The sequence below is a fragment of the Lepidochelys kempii genome, chromosome 6, assembly GCF_965140265.1.
Source record: "Lepidochelys kempii isolate rLepKem1 chromosome 6, rLepKem1.hap2, whole genome shotgun sequence".
Lineage (NCBI taxonomy): Eukaryota > Metazoa > Chordata > Testudines > Cheloniidae > Lepidochelys > Lepidochelys kempii.
This window is the reverse complement of record NC_133261.1, coordinates 35,013,642-35,026,285: the sequence shown is the minus strand read 5'-3', so window position 1 is coordinate 35,026,285 and position 12,644 is coordinate 35,013,642. Positions and strand designations below refer to the sequence as shown.

General features: G+C 43.7%; 1 protein-coding gene across 14 annotated transcripts in view; it reads left to right on the top strand.

The window, feature by feature from the left end:
• Window positions 1–12,644, top strand: part of DENND2B (DENN domain containing 2B) — a 308,156-nt gene that overhangs the window by 238,040 nt on the left and 57,472 nt on the right. For all 14 annotated transcript variants that reach the window (XM_073347509.1, XM_073347508.1, XM_073347506.1 and 11 more), the window contains one exon: window positions 1,225–1,294. In XM_073347509.1, the coding sequence (XP_073203610.1) occupies window positions 1,225–1,294 (70 nt within the window). The remainder of the gene's footprint in view (window positions 1–1,224; window positions 1,295–12,644) is intronic.

The following is a 12,644-nucleotide window of genomic DNA, read 5'->3' as shown; positions in this document are numbered from 1 at the left end:
ATGTCTTATATGTGCTTTTTGATTGTGATTTCACACCACATTAGCCTTGTGGCGGCACAACCTAAGTGAATTACCACAGCCAACAAGCAAGTATGTAACATTTCATTGGCTTGCATGGCTCATGCCACATAAGGGTACAGTAACAGTGGTGTGTTTGCTATAGCTTGGCTATGTTACTCAGTGCTCTGAAGTATACAGATTATGAGATATTAAAACCACTGAAGGAGCATTAGACCTCTGTATATTTTACTCGCTCCGGGTGAGTGGATAAGTAGAATTGTGCTATTCCCAGTTCAGAAGGGGTATGTGTACCCAGAGTAAGAAAATTGCTAGGGTTCTTGTTGTGCTTTATGAAGCCAAAGCAAAGCACTTTGAATGAAGGAGGAAAAAAGCTTAAATGTAAACTCAGATATGGGCTAAAACATTGGCCCGATTCTCATTTACACTGCCAGTGCAGCCTAAAGGGCCCTTAGTGCAAATAAGAATCAGATGCTATATGCTTTTGTAGTGGAATGGCCAGGTCCTCAAGTGCTGTGTGGACACTTTTGTGCTCTACTGCTGCTAGAATCCAGCCAGAGTGCTGACATGTCTCAACCATGGAGCGTTGCCCCAATGCAATGGAGATCTTCTGGTGTTCTAGAGCTGGTGTAGAGGTTCAGTACTACTCCTTGTGTTGGCCACCAGAATCACTGATGCCAGAGGAAAGAGGATGTGGTTGGGATATCTCTACAGTGCATGGATTCCCAGATCTGGTTTCAGATCCTTGGGACCATTTGAAATCAGCATAAGTCAGAGCAACCATACTTGGTGCACACGGGGTAACCCCAGGATCAAGGAGTGTGAAGGTGAGCTTAGTGTTCCCCCTAGTCTTGTGCTGGGTGCTCTTTGGCTGTAGGTGAGAAGCTAGCTCTGGTTCTGCAAACCTCTCCTATATACTTAGGGTTCAAAAGGGAACAATGTGGTAGAAATCCTACCACCTGCATAGCACCAAAAAACCCAGAACGACTAGTTTGAAAAAGCAGCAGCTGTCCGTTGATGCTGTGTCCATTTTGAAATACTTATCTATCTTGGAAGCACCTCAAGGCACTTCGTAATAATCTATCCACTAATTGAAAAGAAGACAAAACTAAAGCTGTATTCAAAGGGTAGATTAACACCTTTTCCTAGGAACTCACTACAGTCCTGCCACTGTAACAATAAAATCTGGGACAATCTTTATTACAGCGAGACCTTCTCTTTCATGCTGACTGGGGAAGATGGCAGCAGAAGGTTTGGTTACTGCAGAAGATTACTGGTAAGTACATCAACTTGAGCTCTTTCCAAGCAGAAAATTCAGTTGTCAGTCAACATTGCAGTGCATAGTTGTTAGCATGCCTTTTGCAGTCCAAAAGGAAAGCTGTTCCCAGAACTCTGAGAGTTGGAAAGATAACAAAGTCAAATACAACAAGAATTGTCAGAAACCTTTGTCTTAATGAAAGAGAGCCCAAATATTTCAAGAGGGTCACAAAACATTTTCCCCCTTCATTGGCACCTGGTTTCGGTTTCAACCAAAAGCAGAAATACCACACCACCACAAAGAAGGCTATTCTCGCGGTGTTTCTAACATGCCTAATTCTTTCACAGCCCTTTTCATTTCCTAGATGCTGTGCAAACATTAATTAATCAATCCTTAGCACCCGTGTGAGGGTTGTCACCCATTTCAGAATCAGGAAAATTGCAGTAGAGGAGTTAAGTGATTTGCCCGTGGGCACACAACAAACTAATGCAGTGCCATGACTAGAACTTGGGAGGCCCAGATTGTCAGCCTCCATTTCAGTCCTTTCACCCGTATTCATCACATAGTAATAGATTTAGAACTGCAAAGGAGGGGTTGTGGTTTTTTATCTTGGGCTGATTCTATGCTGACATGGATCCAGCATACTTTGGAGCAGCCTAGCCCTGTTTTGAGAACTTCAGTGGAATTTAATTGGCGCATAGGCCATTTGCTGGATCTCTGGACAAGAGTGAATTTCACTATCAGTGTTGCTGGGCTTGTGAGAGGAATAGTATAGAAGAAAGGGGCTTTCTTCACTGAGCCTCATCTCCCCTCCTAATGCACCCAAGCAGGGTAGGCATAATTTGGCCCTTAGTTAATAGAGACATTTTCTGATAGACATACTGAAATACATGTGTGTCTGATCCTGTTCTTGCCGAGGTCTGTGTCAAAGCTCCTGTTGGTGCTGCTGGGAACAGCACTGGGCCCTGTATTTGTAAAAGTGTCAGGAACATTAATCCAAAAGCAATGCACTTGTCAGTTCTACTGGCAATATTTTCCAAGGATGGCACCTATATATCCCACCTTTTGGAGTGTAAAATACATGGGGAAGCACAATGAAATATAAATGAGAAGTGGAAATGTTTATGGCTATAAAAGGGCATGAGCCACAGTGAAACTAGGACAGGCTGGTATGGGAGAGGATGGCTGCGGGAGAGACTCAGAAGTTGAATACATGGGGCACCCAGAAGATATCTTTATGGGAACAAATAAACGAAATAAAGATGGAGGCCAGCAGTACAATTCAATTATTTTTCATATGTGCTACCACTTAAAAGTAAATATGTATATTTTCATAAGTTTAGCAAAGCCTTCTCAGAAAAAGTTGGCTAGAATTAAATTGTGGAAACTATTCAGTCCACAAAATAAAGGCTGTTTAAAACTACCAAATTTCTGGAAGTATCAACAAGTATTTAATCTTGCACAAATCTTACCATTGATTGTGGAAATCCAAGGCATTAGCTCCTGGTTTAGTTTGGGATTTGATGTGACCAAAATAAGATATATTGAGGAAAATGTAATTATCTTGCCAACAGACATTTAACCCAGTCATTTTACACACTTGTGCATTATGGGGAGAAATTTATAGACTTTACAAATTCATACAGAAAAAAATAAATATGAGATGATATTGAACGACATGCCCTTTCACCTACTTCAGGAGAGAAATCAGCATATTGGGAAAACTGGCAGAATAATGAGATAAGCAATCTGGAAGATATGTATGCTGACACTATATTTAAAGTATTTTATCATCTGAAGGACAAATAAAAGCTGCACAAAAAGTACTTTTGTAAATATTTGCAGACGAGCCACTGAATAAAATCAGTCATGAAAGATTCATGACTTTTTTTTTCCAAGAGTAAGCATTTTGTAAACTCATTGCTACAAACATAATTGGTGCAGGAAATAAGTATATAAGATTTAAACATACCTGAATGATCCGGAGAATTAAATCCTTGAAAAGCCTATGGGAAAGCACATTGTGGAAAGAATATCATGGTTATGGCACTAACAGTCAGAGTGAGATATAAAGCTTAAAAAGATGCAAAGAGCTGTACTTCAGACCGGTTACTAGGTCACAGCACTCACCACAGAGTGTATAGAGTGGAATAAAGTAATAGTAAGTATTACTGAAGATGCGCAGATATGACAGGTTGTTAAAGACACATGCTGGGGGGATTGCTCATATGTTTTAAAATATTGACCTATTAAGGATCATTCCGAATGAATAATTAAACAGATGATGCCAGTGGACTCTGGAGTTAAATGACATTTCAGGATTGAAAAGACTGAAAACAAAAGATAAATGCCAGAGCCAGTCACATGGATTGGGATTTTCTAAGTGCTCAGCACTGGCCTCAGCCTGCTCCCACTGACGTCAATGGTGGGAACAGAGTTAGGCCAAAGCTGAGCTCTTTTGAAGAGCTCGCCCATACAAGCTAGAACAACATAAACAATATACACGGAATGACAAAGACTGTCAGTGGCCAAATTAGCAATGTTAGACATTGGAAGGCCATTGAACCACCCAAGAGCAGAAGAGCATTAGCAGCTATTGCTGTATCTGAATGAGCAGATCACACTGAACACAGGATGAGTTAGAATGTTAGGAGGGTATGTGGCAACTTGTCTTGGATCCTGGTAAACAATAAGAAAGATCACTTGTGCTGATCAGACGTTCTGAAATAATATAAGGAGAAGTGACTGGTGATGTACAGATCTGTTCTAACCCAGCGCATGAAGAACTGCCTGCACTGCTTTGAGGTGCCTGTGGTTTCTGTAGATCAGCAGCAGGCCACCACCTGGCCCATAGGTTTTACAGGAAATGTATGAAAAATTGATGGGAGTGTAGAAGATACTGTATAAGTAAAATGCTGTAGGCTAAAGGTTATTAATTCTTCAGCGAAGTAGTTGATCATTATGGGGCAAATGGTGGGCCATCTGCTGTGGGTGCAGAAAGCCTCTGGCTAAACTGGTGCTGTCAGCTATATAGAGAGAGATGGGATTTTGGTGGCTACATAGAAGGTCTGCAGAGCGTCCCAGGAACAGCCTAGTGGATCCCTGTGCCTTGCGAGAAGAGGAAACAGATGTTGTTGAGACCATGCTAAAGGCTGTGGTCATTAGGGTGAAGTAGCCTTCACCCCACAGTTCCACTCCTCTGTGGAGGAGAGGAGGATTTCTCTTCCTCCCCATTGCAAATCTCAGCACATGGGGGTAGCGTTGCCTCAGCTGGCACACAGCCTGGAATGGTGTCTTTAAAGGCTGTGCTGCACAGTTACATGCCCACTGACCTATTTTGCACAAGCAAATGAGGGATTTGTACCTGTGACAGGGACCAGGCAAACTCTGCAGGTGCCATACATGTGCCAAGTTTTGGCTCTCTAGTCTAATTCCATTTTGGTATTTGTTTGCAAAACTTTCCAAGCAACTTTTGAAAGCAGGAGTTGATGGGCTTGCTGCACAGGGGTTGCAGGTGCAGGGTCAGGCCCTAAGTCCACTTCAGAACTGCAGAATGTGTCAAATAATATAAGCACTATTTTTCTAAAACCCACAATACCTGACTTACTATGGGTATGAGAGCACTGGGCTGTAATGTGCCTCATTCAACTATAAGAAACACTGGAAGTGTGCTTTAGGACATAAGGTAACCTCCCCAGAAGGGCTAAGGAGAAACCTCCCTCGTGGGCAGGTTATTCCATAATTGTCAACTATGGGGTTTCTTGGATCTTTGTCTGAAGCATCTGGTAATAGTCGCTGTCAAAGACAGGTTGCCGAACTACCTGGACCAGGGCTCTGATCCAGCATGGTAGTTCCTATGATCCTATGTTTTGTGTCTTAGTTTCTGGGGGGGTCCTTTATTTATGAGATAATTGTGTCTTTTATTACCAGGCATTTTTTATTTTATTTTTATTTTTATTTTTGCAGGTCATATGAACTGCTCTATTTATTTTATTTTTATTTTATTTTGCCTTAGATTTTTTTCCAGGATTTTCTGATAAAAGCCCCCTGCAAAAGGACCTCAAGGGATACAGTAATGATTATATTTTGTTTGTACAACAAAGTCCTACAGTATATCCATTTTACATATATTTATATTACACTGTTTCATTTAAAAACAGGATTAGAGTGGAATGTAACCCATTGTACCATAACAAACAGAGTTCTAAATACAGTAAGACATTTTCCAATTAATACCTGATACATCTAAGGTAGTGGTTCCCAAACTTGTTTCGCTGCTTGTGCAGGGAAAGCCCCTGGCGGGCCAGGCTGGTTTGTTTACCTGTCGCATCCACAGGTTCGGCCGATCGCGGCTCCCAGTGGCCGCGGTTCGCTGCTCCAGGCCAATGGGAGCTGCTGGAAGCGGTGCAGGCCAAGGGATGTACTGGCCGCCGCTTCCAGCAGCTCCCATTGGCCTGGAGCAGCGAACTGCGGCCACTGGGAGCCGCGATTGGCCGAACCTGTGGATGCGACAGGTAAACAAACCAGCCTGGCCCGCCAGGGGCTTTCCCTGCACAAACGGTGAAACAAGTTTGGGAACCACTGCTCTAAGACAACCATGTTAAATCCTAGTAATCTGATATGAGAATTTGCATTTTGAGGTAAAAGAAAATGGCTCATTTATATCAGTCACGTTACCCCTTACCTGTTTTAGTATGGTTAGTACATTATCCCCTGTAATAACCCAAGAGAGTGTCAGTTTCAATTTTTACACCAGTGATTAACTTTGTCTTATTTAATTGGCTTTTGTCAGAGCTATATTACACAGTAGCCTGTTCACTGTACACAGTATTTGTACCTGGTTTTTGTTTTTGTTTGGTTGGCTTTTTTGTTATCTTGCTGTAGTACCTAGAAAATGTACTGAATAAAAATGTGTGAATTTAGGCCCTGTTTCTTGATGACCTATGTAGCTATTTATGCCTGGGCAAAGTGCGTGTAACATGGGTATGAAATGCTGTCACAGATGTGAGTGAGGGGAGAGTTCCAAACTGGTAGCATTTCGAATCCACTCTCCACATTTGCCAGGCAGTGCAGAATCAGCCCCTTAAAGTCTAAGAGTCTGTCTACATTGCAGCTGGGAGCAAGCCTCTCAGTTCAGATACACAGACGCTAGCTCAGCTCAAGCTAATACCCTAAAAATAGCAGTGTGGATGTTGTGGCGCCAAGGGAGGTTTGGGTTAGCCACCGGAACTCAGACCCACCCACCCAGCGTGGCTCTGCCAGTAGCACAATATCCACACTGCTATTGAGCTGAGCTAGTGTGAGTCTGCAAACCCAAGCTAGGAAGCTGCTCCCAGCTGCAATGTAGATACACTCAAAGGGTCTCACTTTCTCCCGGCTTTCATCTGGGTTCTGCTGGCAGAATCCCCCAATGGTGGAAAATTTGCCAAATCTTTGTTGTTGTGAAGACCAGAAAGTGGGTGGAGCCAGCAGGCCCATGGGCTGTGGGAGATGGATTGAGTCAATGCATCTCCTAGGAAGCCTGTGCTTCACTCTCAGGGAATACTGGCTGGAACTTTCAAGCTGCCCTTTCCCAGTGGCACTCCAAGGAGAATCACAGCAGTAAACTATCCGAGAGAACAGAGCATCTTTGCAAATGACAAATGACAGAGCAAATTTGCGGATGATACTAAACTGGGAGGAGTAGTAGATACGCTGGAGGGGAGGGATAGGCTACAGAAGGACCTAGACCAATTGGAAGATTGGGCCAAAAGGAATCTGATGAGGTTCAATAAGGATAAGTGCAGGGTCCTGCACTTAGGACGGAAGAACCCAATGCACAGCTACAGACTAGGGACCGAATGGCTAGGCAGCAGTTCTGCAGAAAAGGACCTAGGGGTGACAGTGGACGAGAAGCTGGATATGAGTCAGCAGTGTGCCCTTGTTGCCAAGAAGGCCAATGGCATTTTGGGATGTATAAGTAGGGGCATAGCGAGCAGATCGAGGGACGTGATCGTCCCCCTCTATTCGACATTGGTGAGGCCTCATCTGGAGTACTGTGTCCAGTTTTGGGCCCCACACTTCAAGAAGGATGTGGATAAATTGGAGAGAGTCCAGTGAAGGGCAACAAAAATGATTAGGGGACTGGAACACATGAGTTATGAGGAGAGGCTGAGGGAGCTGGGATTGTTTAGCCTGCAGAAGAGAAGAATGAGGGGGGATTTGATAGCTGCTTTCAACTACCTGAAAGGGGGTTCCAAAGAGGATGGCTCTAGACTGTTCTCAATGGTAGCAGATGACAGAACGAGGAGTAATGGTCTCAAGTTGCAGTGGGGGAGGTTTAGATTGGATATTAGGAAAAACTTTTTCACTAAGAGGGTGGTGAAACACTGGAATGCGTTACCTAGGGAGGTGGTAGAATCTCCTTCCTTAGAGGTTTTTAAGGTCAGGCTTGACAAAGCCCTGGCTGGGATGATTTAACTGGGAATTGGTCCTGCTTTGAGCAGGGGGTTGGACTAGATGACCTTCTGGGGTCCCTTCCAACCCTGATATTCTATGATTCTATGATCTTAACTACAGTTCCATGTCGTCTCCCCAGACGTCTCCGGCTGGGCTGCTGCAGAAGCTGCTCCTTGTGCTGTGGGGTGGTAGTTCTTCCCTAGCTGGGTTGTACTGAATTATATGATCTCCCAAGACCATATCTTTCCCAGAAACAGAGTCGCAGCCAATCACCATATTTTTATGATTACCACTGATTGTCATATTGTAATGCCTGGGAGCCCCAGCCATGGGCCAGGACCCCAGTGTGTGTGTGTGAACACCCAGGCAGTGAGATGGTAGATTAGAGACTCTGAACAGCTCAGCTAGATTTCAAGCACCCAGGAAGGAAGGTCTTTTTTAAAATGTCAGGCTCCTTTTTAGCATAAAGAGCCAAGGTTTCCCTTAGACATAATCTCAAAATAGAGGCGAAAGCAGGGTTTGCATCAGCAAAGTCCAGGGTAAACACTGTGCAGCAAGGCTGCTCCAGTCTTTGTGCTGGCCAAGAAAACTAGCAGAACCCCCCTGGTGCTGATCCTCACCCTTCTGTTTCACAGCTCAACTCGTGGTGGCTTATTTTCATCCTCCCAGGAATCAGCGTCCTATTGTCTGTGGGACTAATTAGAATTCCTGCAAGCAGGGCTGGATTAAGACTAAGAATGTACTCAGCCCCACAAAAACAAAAAACTGCAAATGCTTCACTCCCCATTTCCTCAAGGAAGTGGGCAGTATAAGCTCTGCAGGCAAGCTGACTCCCAGCTGCTCCTTACACAACAGCCCCACACTCAGAAAGGGGCTTGATGTAGCAGTGGGGTATTAAGCAGCAGGCCATGTGGTCAACAGTTTATACCTATCCACAGTCACCTGACTGTGTTGTGGGGCCAAGAGAAGAATATAAGAATGGCCATACTTTTGGCCTTCACAACATCCCCTGGCAATGAGTTCCACAGGTTGACTATGAGAGTGTCCTCTGCAAACTCCTCAGGCCAGGTCATTTGATATTAGCCTTTATGTTATTCTGACGGGGTAAAGCAAAAATAGTCCTGGGAAATACACCAGTGAAGGGGGTCTTTCCAGCTGGAATTGAACTGGTGTAATGGCTCTATGTTGCCTCTCCCCACAGTGTAGGAGCTATGCGGTGGCACTCCAGCTATTCTCAACTGTCCACAGTCCCTACGTAGCACTTACTGACCTCTGAGTGGGCATGGGCAGGCTGTCCAGATAGGTTGATTCAGCACATCCACTGACCGAGTTCCATGTTCGCAGGTTAAAGCTGCCGTCCCCTGGTGGGACCACTGAGGATGGATAGTGGTGCAAACACCATCTGTCTTTCCTAGGATTGGACCCATCCCCAGGGACAGAGGCCACCACTGATGCAAAGGGTAAATCAAGCCCGGATGTGGATGGCCACGGAGGGTTAGATGTAACACACATGCTCACAAGATTTTCCTGGGGAATTAACAAAGTACAGTATGAGAAGCAGGTGCTGTTACTCTAAGCCAGAGGGACAGTTTCAGCCAAGGAGACCTGTTGATACAGGATCATGCAGGTTAATGCCTGTTCTTTACAAACTCCTGACTTTAGTCATGTTTAATTGGAGTAAATCATTTCACTTCAGGATCCCAGACCCTGAGAGCCTCCCCAGCCTGAGACATTTGCTCTTTTGCTCACGAAAGCTTATGCTCAAATAAATGTGTTAGTCTCTAAGGTGCCACAAGTACTCCTTTTCTTTTTGTGAATACAGACTAACACGGCTGTTACTCTGAAACTTGATGATTTATGTGTACTGAGGAAACTCTGCTATTGGCAAAGAGAAATCCCTAAAATACAAGGGCATCATGTATAATGAATATGAGTAGGGAAGATGCCTAGCATTCATAAACTCAGTGACATGTAACCTTTAAGATACTTGTAGGGAATAATATTTCATAGGGCAGGGTCTTTGAGTAAACTGCATGGTTATTGTTTCTGGTCTTATAGATGACCCAGGAATGTGATGTTTTTACTGGCACTCGGTAAGATAGCTCTTGGCTGGTAGCTGTCCAAGACTCCTGGCATGACTTCGGCATTCCTGCAGATTTGACACAATGATTTTAACCAAAATCCTACATGCTTGATATAATCACTCAATGCCTTTAGAAAGGGTTTTATACCTAATATGGACAAAAAGGGATTCTGCTGTTTTCAGAGATGTGATGTGTGGTGAGCAGGTTTGGATTCAGAAATACACTCATCTGTGTTCACTTAAGTGCAGCATTTTTTCATGGTCTTTATTATAACAGCACAGGCACCTGCTGACTGTCCCAGACTACATTGTGATTCTCAGATTTAAAAAAACACAGCTGTCCTCCAGCTTCTTCTGAATCAGCTCTGCATGGCTTGTAAATGATAAACCCACTTTGTGGAAACAGCTTGCATAATCCTCATAGTCTAATGATGAGACACTGAAACTAAATGCCACCAACTTATTATGATAAAAGGGGAAAGGTCGTTATCCACTTTGATTAAATATAAAAGGAAGCAAAAGCAGACAGAAATTATGACGTCGCTCTCCTCTGTCATAGTATCATTAATATGGGGGGCTGATTCTTCCACTGTTTTCCATCTTGTGTAATCATTTACACAGCTGGGCAAAGTGGGTGTAAAATGATACCAACTCAGAGTGTTGACATTTTACACCCGCTTTTCATTCATTTTGCACAGGCAGAATGACTCCAGAAGGTGTGGGGCAACAGAGAACTAGACCCACTGTCTGAGATCCTACTCGGAATTCTTTAATGGCAGGGCAAAGTACTTTGGTAGCGTGTCCGCAGTGGGTTGGTGCAGGGTGTTTGCAGTTCCTAGACAAGGAGAGACTGGAATTCCTGCAGTAATGTCTGCTCTGGGGCAGTCCCTGCATTCTATCTCAATAGCACCTCATGCCAACTGATCTGTTGAAAGGTGACTTTCGTTGAGTTCAGAGACTTCCTTTTGGTCATGGTTCTGTGCCCAATGGAAAAAGGAGAACGGGCTAGTACACCTTTCAAAGACATTTCCATCTGTGGACCTGCTGTCCCTCTGCAGGGCAGTAGCAAATACAAGTGACTGTGGATGACATTCTGGTAGTCTAGGACCTGATCCAGTGCCCTTTGCAGTGGGAGTCTTCCCACTAACATCAGTGGACTTTGGATCAGGTCTCTGATTTCCCATGGGTGGTGATTCAGGAATAATCTTAAGCACATGCTTAAGTGCTTTCCTGAATAGGGATACAGAAGGACAGCCATACTAGGTCAAATCAATGGTCCACCTAGCCCAGTATCCTGTCTTCCAACAGTGACCAGTGCCAGATGCTTCAGAGGGAATGGAATTAACAGAACAGGGCAATTTCAAGTGATCCATCCTCTGTAGTCCAGTCCCAACTTCTGGCAGTTAGAGGTTTAGGGACACCCAGAGCATGGAGTTGCATCCTGAGCATCTTGGCTAATAGCCATTGATGGGTCTATCCTCTACTAACTTATCTAATTTTTTTTAACTCATTTATACTTTTGGCCTTCACAACATCCCCTGGCAATGAGTTCCACAGGTTGACTGTATGTGTTTGTTTTAAGCCCACTGCCTATTAATTTAATAGGATAACCCCTGGTTCTTGTGTTATATAAAGGAGTAAATAACTTTTCTATTCACTTTCTCTACACTAACCATGATTTTATAGCCCTCTATCATATCCCCCCCTTAGTTGTCTCTTTTCTAAGATGAACAGTGCAAGTCTTTTAAATCTCTCCTTGTATGGAAGCTGTTCTGTACCCCTAATCATTCCCCCCCCCCATCTTAGTGCCTTTTTCAATTCTAATGTATTTTTTTGAGATGGGGTGACTAGAACTACATTCAATATTCAAGGTGTGGGCGTAACATGGATTTATATAGTGGCATTATATTTTCTGGCTTATTATCTATCCCTTTCCTAATGGTTCCTAACATTCTATTAGCTTTTTTGCCTGCTGTTGCACATTGAATGGATGTTTTCAGAGAACTATCCACAATAACGTCAAGATCTCTTTGTTGAGTGGTAACAGCTAATTTAGACTCAATCATTTTGTATGTATAGTTGGGCTTATTTTTTCCGATGTGCATTACTTTAAACTAATTGACATTGAATTTCATCTGCCGTTTTGTAGCCCAGTCACTACACTGACTACTTATGGCTCAGTTTAGTAAGATCCTGTTCCTGAATCTGGGCCATAAGTAGTCAGTGGATCTGCCCAACATCCGTCCGTGAAGAACGGTCCTCAATGTTTTTCTGGGTGAAATTAAAGCTTCTATGATTATTACTATTTTATTGTTCAGTGACAACAAATTTAACCTGGGGCGGAGAGCAGAGATACAAAGGATAAAAGGGAAACTCCTGATTTCTTCTAATTTCTGCTGCCTTTCTATTTGTCCCTGAAATCAGCAAAATATCTCTCTGTGCCGGTTTAATTGCTCAACCTCAAACTAGATGATAGCAGAACTGGAATTCGGCATGTTAAAAATGTAATGGAAAGCTTCTGCACATGCCCTGTACATTGCAGCTGTTTGTTATTTAAATATTGACAGTGTGCTTGGCACAGTCTGAGGGACAAAGGAAGACTTGGTCTCTGTCCCAGGGAACTCACTCCCACTCAGATGGGATTTTCCAAAGTGCTCAGCACGGGCCTAACTCAGAGTGGAGCCAGTGATTTCAATGGGAGCAGAATTAGGCAGACTCTGACGACTGGCCATTGGCTTCAGTGAATAGCTCACCACTAAGAGAGAGATTTTGCCCAATGAAGGATGCTTCTTTTTCTTCGTCTGTGCTATCAGACTGTTCTAGGGGCACGGCACCACTCATACATAC